This window comes from Salvelinus namaycush, chromosome 18 (assembly GCF_016432855.1).
Source record: "Salvelinus namaycush isolate Seneca chromosome 18, SaNama_1.0, whole genome shotgun sequence".
Classification (NCBI taxonomy): Eukaryota; Metazoa; Chordata; class Actinopteri; order Salmoniformes; family Salmonidae; genus Salvelinus; species Salvelinus namaycush.
Genome location: NC_052324.1, coordinates 12,769,894 through 12,786,118, shown reverse-complemented (window position 1 = coordinate 12,786,118; position 16,225 = coordinate 12,769,894). Strand labels below are relative to the sequence as shown.

General features: G+C 41.1%; 1 protein-coding gene across 2 annotated transcripts; it reads left to right on the top strand.

The window, feature by feature from the left end:
* Positions 1–210: 210 nt before the first annotated feature.
* c18h9orf85 (chromosome 18 C9orf85 homolog) lies at positions 211–7,866 on the top strand. 2 transcript variants are annotated; one of them, XM_039012742.1, is made up of 4 exons: positions 211–376; positions 532–638; positions 3,480–3,593; positions 6,611–7,866. In XM_039012742.1, the coding sequence occupies exons 1-4, from the start codon at positions 275–277 to the stop codon at positions 6,825–6,827; spliced, it is 540 nt and encodes a 179-aa protein (XP_038868670.1). In that variant the 5' UTR covers positions 211–274; the 3' UTR covers positions 6,828–7,866. The 2 variants fall into 2 exon arrangements, with proteins under 2 accessions (XP_038868670.1, XP_038868671.1); XM_039012743.1 differs by lacking the exons at positions 3,480–3,593; positions 6,611–7,866 and adding an exon at positions 2,023–2,072.
* Positions 7,867–16,225: the final 8,359 nt, after the last annotated feature.

Below are 16,225 nucleotides of genomic sequence, written 5' to 3'. Positions count from 1 at the left end.
ACTAGAACTAAGGGGCCTGGACCGAACCATGAAAAACAGCCCCAGACTTCCTGTTTCCATCACAGCTGTCGTGATTTTTTTGTATATGGTATGCCTTTACTCGAATAAAAACTGTGGATGAAACGTGGTTAGTGACACTTCTCTGAGAGGCTTTTATTTCGAAACTTCAAAAATCCGTGACCCGGAAGGACTTTTCTTGTGTGTTGCTGACGAGTCGCTGGTCCATGTGTTGTGGTAGCTGATATCAACGTTAGAAACCTATGTTTAGATCAAAATGAGTTCTCAAAAGGGCAACGCATCGCGCTCGCGAGGACAAAAGCACCAAAACACGACTGCTTACAAGAACGACAAATATGGAGCAAGTGTTCAAGTAAAGGTAGGGTCTTATGACTGGCTGGCTAACGTACATTTGGAGCCACTCTGGCAAGTCAGCTACAGTATGTTCACCATTTGTATGGATACTGCTGGGCTAATTGTAGCTCTACTCGTTTACTTTTCTCTGTGTGTGTATATCGGATGTTATTATTGCAGATAGCAAACTCGAAGGTCCACGACGGGTTATGTCAACGCTGCAAGGAAGTTATTGAGTGGAAAGTCAAATACAACAAATACAAATCCCTTTCCCAACCTCGAACATGGTGAGTACACACATGCTATGCTCTATTGTCCTCGTGGACACCTAACATTTCTTTCCATTCAAAATCCTATTTTCCTTCAACCTATTAAACCTATTCCAACCTTAACCTGTATGGGGAAAAAGTATAAGGTTTTCTCAAACATCTTATGTTGTTGTGGATGTATACTTGTCTGTCCATCAATACTTACTTTAACCCATTTGTGATAATGTTATATGTTGGTTCTTTATTTTGGTTTTAAGAAGAAACACACCAGTACACCAGACATACATCCCAGCTCAAAGTTATACAAGTAACAAAAAAAATGCCAATCAGTGTGTTGCACGCACAAAAAAAGGCTCTTGCAAGGCTCTTGATCCAGGATTGTATTCTCTGCTATTACCAAACGTAACTTGGTTTTGCATTTAGCACAATTTAAACAGTTGACTTATAAGATATCTAGCTGACAAACATTTAGTTGTGAATTCCATACTGTAACTAGATCCCCTGGCTGCACAAGTCTCGTCGTTGTGTGCTTGTAAACAAACACCACGTGACTGGGGACTACTGGTAAACTTCATAATTAAAAAATTCTGACAGTTGAAATGAAGAACGCGATCTTTATCTCCTAACATCTTGCACAAGTTGACTGCAGATATTTACTTAAAAAGTAGCTACAAATATACATGTGTATAAAAAATTCCAAGAAATAGTTTCAACGGTATTGAAAAACCATGCCATGGCTATTTCCAAATACCCCGGTATATGGTAGACCGTCCAAGCCTACTACCGGTCGCCCCCGCCTCTCGCTAGCACAGCTAGGGCGACACCGTATGCTAGGTAGCTTTCTAGTATGTCGGCCCCACCTGCTGTGTACCAGAGTCATCCTTAAAACCTCTCTAGGGTAGGGGGCAGCATTCAGAATTTTGGATGAAAAGCATGCCCAAATTAAACTGCCTGCTTCTCGGGCCCAGAAGATATGATATGCATATAACTGGTAGATTTGGATGACAAACACTCTAAAGTTTCCAAAACTGTTAAAATAGTGTCTGTGAGTAGTGTCTTTTTTTTTGTTGGTAGTTTTCTATTCAATGCCATTACAGTATCCATTGACCATTGACTTAGGACTCAAATTGCAGTTCCTATGCCTTCCACTAGATGTCAACAGTCTTTAGAAATTGTTTCAGGCTTGTATTCTGAAAAATAAAAAAGTAAGAGCAGTCTGAATGAGTGGACCCTAAAGTGTCACAGAGCTTTTTCATGCACGCGACCGAGAGAGTGGCTTTCTTGTTTACCTTTTATATTGACGACGTTATTGTCCGGTTGAAATATTATCGATTATTTAGGCTAAAAACAACCTGAGGATTTAATATAAACATCGTTTGACATGTTTCTATGAACTTTACAGATACAATTTGGATTTTGTCTGCCTGTTTTGACTGCGTTTAAGCCTGTGGATTACTGAAGAAAACGCGCGAACAAAACTGAGGTTTTTGGATATAAAGAGACTATCGAACAAAAGGAACATTTATTGAGTAAATGAATGTCTGCTGAGTGCAACCATATGAAGATCATCAAAGGTAAGGGATTAATTTTATCTCTATTTCTGACTTGTGTAACTCTTCTACTTGGCTGGTTACTGTTTGTAATGATTTGTCTGCTGGGCTATGTTCTCAAATAATTGTAAGGTATGCTTTCGCATTAACTTCACAAGAAGTTAATCTTTAAACCTATTTAAACTATGTTTTGTTTTCTGAATTTTTATAATGAGTATTTCTGTATTTGACTTTGGCGCCCAGCAGTTTCACTGGCTGTTGAAGAGGTGGGACGCTAATGTCTCACGTACCCAAGAGAGGTTTTAAGACTAGCTGGCTAAGCTAACAAACAGCCCTTGCCGTCGTTAACAGCACTGCGGAAAAGCAATGCCGATATTCGGGGGCGTAGGACACCGCCTACCGGTGTACGGTTCTTCTTTTGGGTTTATGGCGGCTGGCATCCAACGTTATTGTGCATTGTTGCCACTGTACTGGAGCGTCCCCGCCTCCTTTCTGTCCTAACTTAAGAATTGACCAATAGAGGTATAAAGAGGGGTTCCTGCAATGCTGGCCGCAATTACACCCTTCTCGATATCTAGGGGTATGACTGTTTTTGTGCTTGCCAGTTAGCTAGCAGTTCTCAGCAGTTCGCAGGCAACATTTATTTTTTATTTTTTTACTGACGATTCAAAACGGATGACTGACATATTTTTTTTGAGTCATTACTGAATTAATGTAACAAATCAAACATGAAACCTAAAACAATTAATTTAGACCCAGCGTTTATTTAAAACATTTTTTTTTTTTCTGAAATGTGTGCCATTGCCCAGTTAAGACTTGGCAATTTAATTGAAGTTTTACAGTGTATATAATTTTGGTACTTTCAAATTAAATGGCTTTTCCACATCCATTGAATTGGCACTGGCTGCATCCATATGCACACATCGTGCCATTATTGATAGGTTGACTTAATGTGGGGATATTGATTTTTGTCAATGCACTCCCATTACTCAAAACCCTGAAAGGAGGAGTGCAAAGATGTTGGCACAGTGGCTTTAAATGGTCTTATTGGCCAGATAGAGGCGTCAACTATCCGGTGTATACACATCATTGCGGTTGAAACCGTGCAAGGAGACTTCTGAAAATGCACAACCAACATGTAAAAACTAATAGAGATATATATCATTAATCCACGCAACATGCGTTGGAATAATTGACACAAGTAGGAGCGCTACATCATTCGTGAGGGACATGTTTTTCTCTATACTTGTTTTAAATGTGGAAGACCGAGGGAAGCTTGTTGGGTATTCAGTGTTTTTGTGTGTTTTAGTGTGAAATGTTCTCAGAAGACGGTGAAGGATGCATATCACGTCATTTGTAAAATCTGTGCCCTGAAGCTGGAGCTTTGTGCCAAGTGTGGGAAGAAAGAGGACATCGTAATTCCGTGAGTGTTCCTACTTCCTACGCTATTGTGTGTGTGTGTGTGTGTGTGTGTGAGTGTAAAGCCCACACACAATGGGCTAAGCTGGCAGAGGTGTTGCTTGGGAACTGTGTTGTCTGTTTCGGGGGGGTGTTCATAATGCAGCTTGTCAATCAAAGTCCAGAAAACATTCCTATAAGATAAACACAGCGTTTCAAAGACTGCTATCTACTGAAGGGATACAAATATTGAGTGGCTGCGGAGCCAACTTTTCTGGACCTTCCCGAGCACTTAAGGTCCCGACGCTTCAGCGCATTCGCGGGATTCTATACTTCACGCACAGTCTCTACTCTTAGCTACTCGTATAAAACAGGTTACTCTGGCGTATGGTGCTCATTTAATAAAGTTAGATCAAAGCTGAATCAATGTGCAAGATCACATAATGATAGTATTCTACATAGCAGAACTGAATATAATAGTATGCTACTGTAAAACAAAAACACCACCAAGTTTTGCGGATTTAAGGAATATTGTGCAAATGGTCGCATTTTTGTCTCATGTGGCCAAACCTCAACGGTGCGCTACTAGGCAAAATTCGCTCACTGTACATAATTCAAAACAACACTACTTCAAAATAACACTGTATAATTAACTCAAGAAAATCTAAATTCACATCCCAGTGAAACTGACTGAGATCAAATGGTTTGTATGCAGATGCTATATAGACGTTTCACCGGTAAAACTTGAGAGAATTTTCATTCACGATTGACAGTGAGAAATGTGAAGTGAGGGAGACCACGCATTTTGTTTTGCATAAAGTAGAGGTAAAGAAACGCATGCGCAGAACGTGATCCGCACATGTGCAGAAGCTTCGGGACCTTTAGCGCTCGGGAAGAATGGTACAGAAAAGTCATATCCGCAGCCAAAGTGAAACAAATCATCCAAATTTACCTTGTTCATTGTAGACTGGGGTTGGGCAACATCACCCTGTGTCTTATTGTGATTATTTACCCATAAAGCATTGTGTTTTACAGTGCATCCGGAAAGTATTCAGACCCCTTCCCTTTTTACACATTTTGTTACAGCCTTATTCTAAAATGTATTAAATAAAAAAATCCCTCAATTTACACACAATACCCCATAATGACAGCAAATTTAGAAAACATATAGGAAACATAAATACCTTATTTACATAAGTATTCAGACCTTTTGCTATGAGACTCAATTGAGCTCAGGTGCATCCTGTTTCCATTGATCATCATTGATGTTTCTACAACTTGGAGTCCACCTGTGGTAAATTCAATTGATTGGACATGATTTGGAAGGTCAAACTGAGTAATCGGTGGGGGGGGAATGGCCTTGGTCAGGGAGGTGACCAAGAACCTGATAGTCACACTGACAGAGCTCCAGTGTTCCTCTGTGGAGATCGAGAACCTAACACGACGACAACCATCTCTGCAGCACTAACAATCAGGACTTTATGGTAGAGTGGCCAGATGGAAGCCACTCTTCAGTAAAAGGCACATGACAGCCCGCTTGGAGTTTGGCAAAAGGCACCTAAAGACACTCAGATCATGAGAAACAAGATTTTCTGGTCTGATAAAACCAAGATTGAAATCTTTAGCCTGAATGCCAAGCGCCACGTCTGGAGAAGACCTGGCACCATCCCTACGGTAAAGCATGGTGGTGGCAGCATCATGCTGTGGGGATGTTTTTCAGCAGCAGAGATTGGGAGACTAGTCAGGATCGAGGGAAAGATGAACAGAGCAAAGTACAGAGAGATCCTTGATGAAAACCTGCTCCAGAGCACTCAGGACCTGAGACTGGGTGAACGTTCACCTTCCAACAGGACAATGACCCTAAGCACACAGCCAAGACAACACCGCAGTGGCTTCGGGACAAGTCTCTGAATGTCCTTGAGTGGCCCAGCCATAGCCAGGACTTGAACCCGGTCGAACATCTCTAGAGAAACCTTAAAATATCTGTGCAGCGACGCTGCCCATCCAACCTGACAGTGCTTGAGAGGATCGTCAGAGAAGAATGGGAGAAACCCCCCAAATACAGGTGTGCCAAGCTTGTAGTGTCATACCCAAGAAGACTCGAGGCTGTAATCGCTGCCAAAGGTACTTCAACAAAGTACTGAGTAAGGGTCTGAATACCTATGTAAATGTGATATTTCCGGGGTTAAAAAATAAATACAAATTTGCAATTTCAAAACCTGTTTTTGCTTTGTCATTATGGGTTGTGTCGATTTTTATTTTTTATTATCCTTTAAACTACTACTACTAGTTTGATGGTTGTAGCCATCAATTATCCCATTAACAATCACCCATATTAGCAAACTTATTTCATTTCAAATTTCTTTAGTTTAGACTACTTATCGCATTGAACGATATCCCGAAAAATGCCTGTGATAAGTGGTCGGTATTGATCATTTCCGGTTTATCGTCCCAGCGCTACCACACACCTCTCCAAAGTGTGCACAGTGAGCGTCTTGTCGCACGAGGTGCTCAAGTTCAGAATGGTCGTCCGTCAAAACCCATACAGAGCCAGAGCTCTGACTTAGCATGTTACTGTACAGCCACGGCGTTCCAATTTAGGCACTTATCAGTGTCAATCTGCCATTTTCAACCTGAATACAGGTATGAGTGTAATGGATTTAAAAAATAATCTTTATATTACACCCCAAATACTGTTAATTGACCCCGGGTTCAGTTGTGACATTACTCTCCATGTGTTTGAGACAAAATCATGCATTCTCTGATTGCTTTAAAATAAATTTGTAGCAGACAAATGTAAGTTGTTTGTATCCCATTTTGAACTCTGTAGCTATTAAAAAGCTTGGAGTAACTATCCAAAAGGTAAAAAGTGTTACAACTATCCAGAGTCTTCCCTACTTTTATTTCAATCGGCTTAAGTCTCTGAAGAACCTACAAAAAACCTAGGTCGACATTCCAAAAGTGTGCTGTTGGGCACTAGTAGTTTCAGGCTGTAAAAATCTAAGTGTTCCATTCCGTTTTTAATTCAAATTCCTCCCAAAGGGTTAACACACAGAAGCAGGGAGATGAAGATGAGGAATACACCAATCAAAAGATGACCGGACGTAGTCGAAGGAAGGACTTCAATGAGCTTGATGATGACTTTGGTGACTTGGGCAGTGATGATGATGACTTTGCCAGTGACTCAGGTCCTGAGAAGGCAGGAAGCAGCAAGGCCCTTGTCCCTAATGTGGCACATGTTAGTTTCAAAGACTGCTAAACCAGGATGACCCTAAATGTACCTCCTATCCATTTGATTAATATACTTATCCTCTCATTATACATACTTTTGCTAAGAAGACTCATAACTGTAGATTTATTCACTCTAAAATACAATAGCCTACTTGTGTTGGGACGTTAAATGGACAACCCCCACTTTCAATTAACTGTTTTGTAGTAAATCCCATGAGACAGCAATTTTTGTCATACTTTGATGGGTTTAAGGAAGCATTATTTTGTTTGTGAAGGAATATTCACAAGCACTACTGGATTGAAGTCATTATAGTGCCCCAGCAGCTGTTTTTGAACTTTTCCAGATACGTGTATGTACACATATGTCAAAAGATACATTTTGAGAACATAGTGATTCTTTTTATTTATTCTGACAATGTATTTTGAGTAATATGCATTATTTCAGCTGAATGCTTTCCTCTGTAGGCCATAGTGGAACATCTTCTCTCAGATTTCTCCCTTTTTAGAGCTACAAGTGGACCATAATCTTTATGGTGAGTCGCACTAACTTGTTACCATACTATTAACATAATTAATTGATGATCTCAGTGGGTTTTATTTAGTGCCTTTGGTAATGACCACATGCCAGTTGTGTTCTGCTTATTCAAACACATGACCTTAGTGCTCCTCCTGATTAATAGTGCTTTATATATGTCCCAATAGGCCAAGTAAATGAGCTAACATCTTCAAATGAAATAAACCAGAAGACAATTGTATTAAGCAACTTCTATGTCATAATCCAAACAATTTCAAACATCGGCTGCTTCAGCACTAAACCACAGATGTTGCAGTTGATAGAAAGACACAGATCATCTCACGCAGAAAGGAAATATGATTGATACACTTGTCTTAATCTCCGGTTGGCATTCCATGCGAGTTTGGCCCAAAGTTTATTATGTTTAGGATCTTCCTGAAATTAAAATAGAAAAGGGTATATTTTTTATTTAATTTAACTAGGCAAGTCAGTTAAGAGCAAATTCTTATTTACAATGACGGCCTACCCCGGTCAAACCCTAACCCGGACAACGCAGGGCCAATTGTGCATCGCCTTATGGGACTCCCAATCACGGCCGGGTTTGATACAGCCTGGAATCGAACCAGGGTCTGTAGTGATGCCTCTAGCACTGAGATTCAGAGCCTTAGACCGCTGCTCCACTCGGGAGCCCTATATGTTTGGCATACTTTTGATATCTGCATCTAAATAATTAAAACATTTTTCGAAAGTAGCAAAGCGCGCACTCTGGAAATTTGAGGCAGCATTTACAGACTAATCATTATAGTATCTTTAAGCAATCTATGCATGAGGACAGACTATGCTTTCAAGGTAAGGAAACACATTTTGTTTTGTTATTTGGGTAAACTACTCCTTTAAGTCATTAGTATCCTAACTATCTCTTGATAGTTTCAACCATATTTTGAAGCAATACATTAGGCCTATTTTTATTAAATTTTTTACAAACACTGGAGGTTAACAACGATATATTTTAGGTTATGATGTGGTTAGTCATATGAACTAAGCTCATGAACTTGTGATATCCTTCTGAAACTAAGTGGCTACCATTGTGGTGTTTTTCAAATTAAGGAGTAGGCCTTTAATTTAAAAAAAAAATACAATTTTCAACGGGGTATTCGGTATCTTTTTGACCCAAACCATTTGGTGCCCTTACTTATAAGCCATTGGAAAAGCTCCTTGGTGTTTGTGGTATATTAACTCCAAGTATTGCACACAGCTGGAATCCATCATGCAAGTTATTTGTTAAGCAAACTATACTGAACAAAAATATAAACGCAACATGGTCCCATGTTTCATGAGCTGAAATAAAAGATCCCAGAAATGTTTAATACACACAAGCTTATTTCTCATTTTTTGTACAAATCTATTTATATCCCTGTTAGTGATCATTTTCTCCTTTGCTGAGATAATCTATCCACCTGACAGATGTGGCATATCAAGAAGCTGATTTAAACAGCATGATCATTACACAGGTGCACCTTGTGCTGAGGACAATAAAAGGTCACTAAAATATGCAGTTTTGTCATGCTACACAATGCCACAGATGTCTCATGTTTTGAGGGAGCAGGCAATTGGCATGCTGACTGGAGGAATGTCCACCAGAGCTGTTGCCAGAGAATGTCATGTTAATTTCTCTACCATAAGCCGCCTCCAATGTCGTTTTAGAGAATTTGGCAGTACTTCCAACCGGCCTCACAACTGTAGACCACGTGTAACCACACCAGCCCAGGACCTCCACACCCGGCTTCATCCCCTGCGGGATCGTCTGAGACCAGTCAACTAGACAGTTGATGAAACTTTGTTTGCGCAACCAAAGAATGTCTGCACAAACTGTCAGAAACCATCTCAGGGAAGCTCATCTGGTCTCGACCTGACTGAAGTTCGGCATCGTAACCAACTTCAGGGGCAAATGCTCAACTTCGAAGGCCACTGGCACGCTGGAGAAGTGTGTTCTTCACAGGTGAATCCTGGATTCAACTGTACCGGGCAGATGACAGACTGCATGTATGGTGTCATGTGGGTGAGCAATTTGCTAATGTCAATGTTGTGAACAGAGTGCCCCATGACGGGGTTATGGTATAGGCAGTCATACGAACGCAATTGCATTTTATCAATGGCAATTTGAACGCACAGAGCTACTGTGACGAGATCCTGAGGCCCATTGTCGTGCCATTCATCCGCCTCCATCACCTCATATTTCAGCATGATAATGCACAGCTCCATGTCGCAATGATCTGTACACAATTCCTGGAAGCTGAATGTCCCAGTTCTTCCATGGCCTGCATACTCACCAGACATGTCACCCATTGAGCATGTTTGGGATGCTCTTGATCAACATGTACGACAGTGTGTTCCAGTTTCCGCCAATATCCAGCAACTTCACACAGCCATTGAAGAGTGTGACTATATTCCATAGGCCACAATCAACAACTCTATGCGAAGGAGATGTTGCACAGCATGAGGCAAATGGTGGTCTTACCAGGTACTGACTGGTTTTCTGATCCACACCCCTACCTTTTTTTCTTTAAGGTATCTGTGACCGACCGATGCATATCTGTATTCCCAGTCATGTTTTATTTTATTTATTTATTTCACCTTTATTTAACCAGGTAGGCAAGTTGAGAACAAGTTCTCATTTCCAACTGCGACCTGGCCAAGATAAAGCAAAGCAGTTCGACACATATAACAACACAGAGTTACACATGGAGTAAAACAAACATAGCCAATAATACAGTAGAAAAATAAGTCTATATACACTGTGAGCAAATGAGGTGAGATAAGGGAGGTAAAGGCAAAAATAGGCCATGGTGGTGAAGTATATACAATATAGCAATTAATACACTGGAATGGTAGATTTGAAAGTAGAACTACTGGGGTGCAAAGGAGCTAAATAAATAAATACAGTAGGGGAAGCATAGTTTGGGCTATTTATAGATGGGCTATGTACAGAGGCAGTGATCTGTGAGCTGCTCTGACAGCTGGTGCTTAAAGCTAGTGAAGGAGATAAGTGTTTCCAGTTTCAGAGATTTTTGTAGTTCGTTCCAGTCATTGGCAGCAGAGAACTGGAAGGAGAGACGGCCAAACGAGGAATTGGCTTTGGGGGTGACAAGTGAGATATACCTGCTGGAACGCGTGCTATGGGTGGGTGCTGCTATGGTGACCAGCGAGCTGAGATAAGGCGGGACTTTACCTAGCAGGGTCTTGTAGATGACCTGGAGCCAGTGGGTTTGGCGACGAGTATGAAGCGAGGGCCAGCCAACGAGAGAGTACAGGTCGCAGTGGTGGGTAATATATGGGGCTTTGGTGACAAAACGGATGGCACTGTGATAGAATGCATCCAATTTGTTGAGTAGGGTGTTGGAGGCTATTTTGTAAATGACATCGCCGAAGTCGAGGATCGGTAATATGGTCAGTTTTACGAGGGTATGTTTGGCAGCATGGGTGAAGGATGCTTTGTTGCAAAATAGGAAGCCAATTCTAGATTTAACTTTGGATTGGAGATGTTTGATGTGAGTCTGGAAGGAGAGTTTACAGTCTAACCAGACACCTAGGTATTTGTAGTTGTCCACATATTTTAAGTCAGAACCGTCCAGAGTAGTGATGCTGGACGGGCGGGCAGGTGCAGGCAGCGATCGGTTGAAGAGCATGCATTTAGTTTTACTTGCATTTAAGAGCAGTTGGAGGCCACGGAAGGAGAGTTGTATGGCATTGAAGCTCGTCTGGAGGGACGTTAACACAGTGTCCAAAGAAGAGCCAGAAGTATACAGAATGGTGTCGTCTGCGTAGAGGTGGATCAGAGACTCACCAGCAGCAAGAGCAACATCATTGATGTACACAGAGAAGAGAGTCAGCCCAAGAATTGAACCCTGTGGCACCCCCATAGAGACTGCCAGAGGCCCGGACAACAGGCCCTCAGATTTGACACACTGAACTCTGTTGGAGAAGTAGTTGGTGAACCAGGCGAGGCAATCATTTGAGAAACCAAGGCTGTTGGTTTCGACAGAGTCGAAAGCCTTGGCCAGGTCAATGAATACGGCTGCACAGTATTGTTTCTTATCGATGGCGGTTAAGATATCGTTTATGTGAAATCCATAAATGAGGGCCTAAGGAATTTATTTCAATTGACTGATTTCCTTTTATATAACTGAAATTGTTGCATTTGTTGTTGTTCAGTATAATTTAACTAATTTAGGCTTTCCACAACAAAGGTGGTGAATATTATTCTAGAAATTTCAATAACGTCCCCCATTTATAATTGTTTAAAAATCAACCTGAGTTCTAAGGAGGGATGTGGGTAGGCCTATACCCAGGGGAGGATTGGCCATCTAGCAAATGCCAGATAGGCTGGACCATTTTTTAGTTGGCTGGGCTGGTTGAAATTGACCCCCCCAAAATAATGGTTTAAATAATACAACGACATGACATGGCCGGTGGACTATGGGCCTGTTAAGATATTTTGGGGTTGAGTTTTGTACAGTTTTTCTGTTCTACTAATCTATAATGAGCCTTTGGCTGATCAGTGGGCAACGGCTGAGTTGATGTCACACAAACCCGCATTCAAAGTCAAATGCGGCATCAGCAAAGAGACCTGCTCCGACTGTCATCAGTTAGACAGCCAAGATCATGGATCGTAAAAACGGAAAGGGTGCTTATAAAAGTAGGAAGAGCTCATTCTACATTGTCACCTCACTCAAAACATATTTTTGGGGTGGCTAAAACCATGATTTGGTCAAACAGTTAAGTGCTTTATCCTCATAATTCCTGTAATGAAAGTGTCTGCCCTGTACCTGAGCCCTCGCTGGGGCCTGCTGCTGTGATGAGCGAGCCACTCTTACTTAACCCCCCCATGCACTCATGAAAAAATGCATTCTGATTGTCCTGCATTTGCATTTTATACAATCACTCCCTTGTCCCTGTCAAAGAGAGGGTCTCGGTTTTCTGTAGGTATTTTTATTAATCAACTCTCAATATTCAGCTCAATAGCAACTATTTTACAACCAAGATATTTGAGATATGGAATGGCGCACACTTGCAATCCCCTCCGGCCATTGAAAGGACATAGGGCAAGCCGGCCATGAGATCTATAGGCCTATCTACATGGCCGGACATAGCTACCTACAACTGCTACTTTTTGTAGGACATTAAATGTACTGTTGGATGAATACATAACTACTAAAAGTGGGTATTTTATTTAGTTAGCGATCTAGTTCATGTGCTTTGAGTTTCGACTTCTGGTATTGAACCCCAAATAATTTTGCCTATGATATTAGTAAGCAGTGTTGTGTTCGAGACCACCTAAAGCGAGACCGATTTCAGGACCAAGACTGGAACAAATTGAGTTCGAGTCAAGACCAAGCACCGGAGGCGAGACCGAGTCAAGACCGGAAGAGAGACAAGAAGGAGACCGAGACCAGAAAAATGTGAATCCAGTTCAAGACCATGATTATAATTTTGTCAAATCACCACCATAACAGTAAAAAATGTCCAGTATTTCTGTGTTCATATTTCAGAACAACATATGGATTCTTTCGACGTTCTGAATAGTGAAAAAATGGATGTTGAGAAAAAATAGAACCACTCTACAAATTATTACTAACCAAAACACAGTGGGGAACGATGGGGCTTCTATGTCTTCAGAGAAGGGCTAAGGATTTATAAAATAATTCTTATAATATTATTTTCAATGATGTTCAGATTTTAATCTCGTCAATTTGTGTTGGAAAGGGCTAATAATGAACAGGGAAAAAATCTTAGCTAGATTTAGCTCCCCAGAGGCCAGCAAAGTCAGCCATTGGCTAGGCCATCAGAAGCTACAGTAGATAAAGGCATCTGCCATTCGACTGTATTAGGGCAACATTTTGGAGTGACAGTGGAATCAACCAATCACATTTTGTTTTAATGGGTGGGGCCGTTTTTTTACAAAAACGTATGAAACTTCTGCCTTCTTGAAGGCCAATAGGTCACTGCGCAATAGCGAGCAGTAGTTTTCCCACGGTCTCGCGAGCTAGCTTCTGTTGGGTAATTTGCAGCAGCTGCACCAGGTGTTATCAAAGAGGTTGTTGTGCTAATTTGTTAGCTTCTCCCTTTTCAAGAATAACTTTCAACAAGAAGTTAAGTTTCAAATTATCATCATCTGGTGAGTGGAACTGTGTTTATTGCTGTGCGCTTGCTGTTGTCAGCCATCTCTCTGAAAATAGCTAATGTTTGGGAAACATTGTTGCATTTAAAGTGGAACTGATAGCATTTTAGTATCATTAAATGTTATTCAAATCTGTTCATTGACACCCCCAGGAAGAATATGTCACTTTAAACATTTAATGACAAGCGGCCTCTTAGATATGGTCATTTTCACGTTTTCATAAATTCTTAGAACGTTTGGGAGTTGTGAAAATTCTATAGCTGTATAGAGTGGGAAAGCGGCCGTGCGTTTGGACAGTTAATAGACATTGCAGTAAATAAAACCGAATAAATACATCTGTCTCATCTAGGACAGGAGTCTACACAGACCGGTGCGCTATAGCCAATCAGAGCTACAGTAGGCCTTCGCCACACGGACCTGCCATAATTCGCTTTGAACTGGACTGTGTGTTTACAGGCAGTTGCAACAGTGTGACTGTAGATCATTAGAACGCATTTGCCAAAAGCCACAAAATACACCCGAATGGATATCTGCAAATATATAAACACCACAGGGGTCCTCTTACATTTGGGGACTTTACAGTCCTATTGATCAAACAACCATGGAAAGCTAGTCTCTCTCCCTCAGTTATGCACATCAACAAGATCAACAACTAATGCTAGCCAGAGCAAGATGAGCTCAAAACGAAGGAACATTTAGATAAACCCTCTCAAACTTTTTTTAACTAGTTGGCTGTCAAAATTGCACTGATAAACGATGGGGAATTGTAGCCTCCTCATCCTTCTGCAGCTTCCCTGCCAATGCATGCTTGTCCCAACCAAGCACCCAAGCTAACTGACCAAAGTTGGCTAGCTACTTCCAGACACAACTGAGAGAACACCTCACTCTGACCATTTTACTCGCCGTAGCAGAGCTGGATAGGCTGTTTACATGTTATCTAATGAGTTCTTGACTGACTTTTTTTTGGGCTACTTTACTGACACTGGTCATGTTCAGCGGGTGTTGCGCGTTAGTAAATTCATCAGTCGTTCTGCTCTCTGGCACACTCAGACGAGTGCGCTGAAATCGGAGTAGATAGCCAGAGTGAATTTGCAAACGCAAGAGATATGCTAACTGGATAACAGTCGCTTAAGGTCTTGCTAGCTAACCAAATGACACCTGCATCTCTAGCTGTGTATAGCCACCGAAAAACTACACGAAGGGAAAAGTCAGTCACTCACCCACTCCTCCACTGGCATGACATGACATCCTCCTAGCAGCTAAGTTAGCTAGCTATCTAGCTAACGTTGAACTCCGTGTTTTTAGCTTGCTACATAAATAGATACGCTAGCCTATTAGCTACGTTATGACTGACTTGTGATAATTGCCCTTGCTAGTTTGATTGTATTGACATTCCCAGCCTTATTTATATTTGTCTGTTTTTGTCCAGAATGTTGAGGCATTAAAACTGAAACAGTGCATCCCGAATGGAGGCAGCAAACAATGTACCAGGCCATCTGAGAATTACAACCTGATATCAATATTTTTTGGGACTACCAAGAAATGCATTGGAGAATTATATTAATCACGCATTGAACTGCATCCATCTATTCTGTCAACAATGCCTTAGTGTACGTCTTGGAACGTTGAGTCAAATAGAACCTATTTTTTAAAATATTTGACAAAATATGTTTTGTAGCAAACTGGGAATTTGATAATTATATCAGTAAAAAATATATGTTTCATATCTGCGAAGTAGTTAAAACACTGTCATTTCCACTTTAAACTAGGTCACTAGTTACTTTTACTTAGTTCGATTGGGAAATGCTTTAATGGTTGTGTTTTTGTGTTCTTGTGATTATGTCCCAGTTTATGGGCTGCTTATCCTTTAACTTCAGGCTGTGTGTGACTGCTGTCTTTCCGTCAGCCCTATGTAGTGGTGCCTGGAGGAGGTGTTATAGTCTAAATTTCCAAACCCCTCCAGTGAAGGAAAGGCACTCTGTGTGAAAAGTCCTGTTTTCCTGTAGAATTTTCACTCTCAAAATCACCCTTTTTTTATAGAAAAAATACAAATGTGTTTAAGTCCACAACAATGCTTAAACCACATCAATCTGATTGGGTGGGCCTGGCTCCCCAGTGGGTGGGACTCTGTTCACCCAGACCTGTGTGTGTGTGTGTGTGTGTGTGTGTATATACGCCCCTGATGCAAACAGCGCATGATGACAATTGTGATCACAAATAGCCAGTGCTGTTTGTAGACATCTGTTTTGGACTGTTTACCTCTCCTGGCATGAAAAATAATTGCCACTTTTTGTAATTTAAAAATTATAATAAAAACAATAAAAGTTCATTCGAGTTGCCCCTTAGTTAATTCTCCTGCCCTCACAAAAGAAACTGTGGAAAAAGTAGGTTTTCAGCCCGGGTCTAATATTCTAAGAGTTGATTCTGGTTGGGCAGGCCTGGTTTATGGTTTGCGCAACATTGTAACCTATGTTTGAGACCATTTCCTGGCCATGGCTGTGTGAGAAGCGTGCAAGTATCTCTCATAACTACAATGATATTCACTTTCTATGATCTCTCTACCCTGATAGACATGAGTCTGCAACTCTCATCTCTCCAGTGTTGCACTTCATCATTTATTTCCTACCCCTGATAAATGTAAATACATTTGTCAAAGTTATAGAATAACCGCTGTCTGTTCAGAAATGCATGAAACGATCAGAATAGCCTACTACGCCATGAGAAGGCCTATAAT

Coding starts and splice junctions, on each gene's coding strand:
- c18h9orf85 (XM_039012742.1), top strand. CDS start 275: ATGAGTTCTCAAAAGGGCAACGCATCGCGCTCGCGAGGACAAAAGCAC. Junction 377..531: donor GAGCAAGTGTTCAAGTAAAG/GTAGGGTCTTAT, acceptor TTATTATTGCAG/ATAGCAAACTCGAAGGTCCA. Junction 3,594..6,610: donor AAAGAGGACATCGTAATTCC/GTGAGTGTTCCT, acceptor TTCCTCCCAAAG/GGTTAACACACAGAAGCAGG.